This window comes from Capsicum annuum, unplaced genomic scaffold (genome assembly GCF_002878395.1).
Source record: "Capsicum annuum cultivar UCD-10X-F1 unplaced genomic scaffold, UCD10Xv1.1 ctg81702, whole genome shotgun sequence".
NCBI lineage: Eukaryota > Viridiplantae > Streptophyta > Magnoliopsida > Solanales > Solanaceae > Capsicum > Capsicum annuum.
This window is the reverse complement of record NW_025892442.1, coordinates 1-1621: the sequence shown is the minus strand read 5'-3', so window position 1 is coordinate 1621 and position 1621 is coordinate 1. Positions and strand designations below refer to the sequence as shown.

The window sequence follows — 1621 nt, the reverse complement described above, 5'->3', positions numbered from 1 at the left end:
GTCCTTATGCAATGACTTTTCCTTCGATGAAAAACCACGATATACATGCGAAAAGTACACTAGTAAAAAGAAGGCGATATATACGAATAAGATGAAAGGTAAGAGCGAATATTGCTCGTGAATATACGCTCTATAGATTGTCCCGAAAATGTTAAATGCCATCAAAAGGAAAATGTATATCATTGATGATGAATAACATGCTACGGTTTCTGATGGATTTGCTCGATCGTTATGAGCTACCATAGTTCTTCCTCTTCCTCCTCTTCTTCTTCTGATGATGATCAGGGTCGAACTACAATTCTGCTTACAGGTTCGGCAGGATTCAGTAACTTTAGCCCAAATTTGTATATCTGTTTAAAAATCAACTTACTATGTATAAATAATGTATACTAATAGAACATTTTTGTTTAAAAATCACTTTCTATGTATGCATAATTCACAAGAATATTTTTGTTTAAAAATCAACTTGCTATGTATACACAATTTATTCAAAACTTAGTAAACGATACCTTTGCTTGAATTCAGAACTCATAGACTTAAAATTGATGAAGATTGGTGAGGTTCAATGTTGAGTTTTGCAGTTTAATTTATAGACTTTATTATGAAAGATATATAGTAGGTAATAATGAGTAAAATGTATTTAAATTACTTGGAAAAGACTCAAAGATAAATTAAATTGTGAAATTTGAATTCAATGGAGGAGTAATTTCCTTGAAACATCTATGAATAATCAATGAACTTTAGTGGAAGTTGCCTTTGGTCCTTTCTTGTCAGCTATGAAAAGGTAGTTGTTGGGAAGTACAATCCGAGTCACGCATTGATAGCTGAAAAGAAAAGTTAATTTAATGTGAACGTTTTTTTTTTTAAAATTATGCTGATTTAATACGACGTGAGAATAGTCATCTATAAACTTTCTAAGAATGAAAGATAAAAGGGACCATTCAATCTAGAAATTGAAGTTGTTAGACATTACACAATGTATTTTTATTTATTTAACGGAAAAGAGCCAAAAATACTCTTGAACTATTCGAAATAGAGCAAAAATACTCTTCGTTAGTTTTTTGCTCAAAAATACCTTAAATTTTTGGTTCAAAAATACCTTAAATCTTTTGACATGTGGCATGCTTGATATCCAACCGTTGGAGAGAGCGGTAATTTTGAGCAAAAAAATTTAACGGAGGAGTATTTTTGACCAAAAAACTAAAGAAAAATATTTTTACTCCATTTCAAAGAGTTCAATTAGTAGATAAATTACATGAACTATCTCAGCTTCAATCACAATCAGAGTCATAAATGACTCACACAATGATTGTGTTGTTAATTTAAATATAATATTTGTTCTGATTGTTACTTAAATTTTACAGTACCGTATTGTTAATTACATTGTATTGTTACTTAAAACTTTATTATATTGTTAAATCCATTGTGAGGTGAGGACGAAAGGTCCTATTTTGTGTAACTATCGATTTGGTGTGATTGTGTCATTTATCTTACTTTTTCTTTTATTAATGCATCAACGTGTCCTTGGCATTAGTTGGAATGTATGCCCTTCAACTTTGGGTGATGTATTTGATGATTTAGTACTGCTACGCTCGTTGTCTAATGGAACACCACAAAGCAA

At 30.6% G+C, this 1621-nt stretch overlaps 1 protein-coding gene across 1 annotated transcript; it reads right to left on the bottom strand.

The window, feature by feature from the left end:
• On the bottom strand, positions 1–269 carry LOC124895383 (the record flags this gene model as incomplete). The annotated part of the gene is given in 1 exon segment (XM_047405817.1): positions 1–269. A coding segment is annotated over 1 exon segment (243 nt), but the record flags the coding sequence as incomplete, so codon positions are not given.
• Positions 270–1621: the final 1352 nt, after the last annotated feature.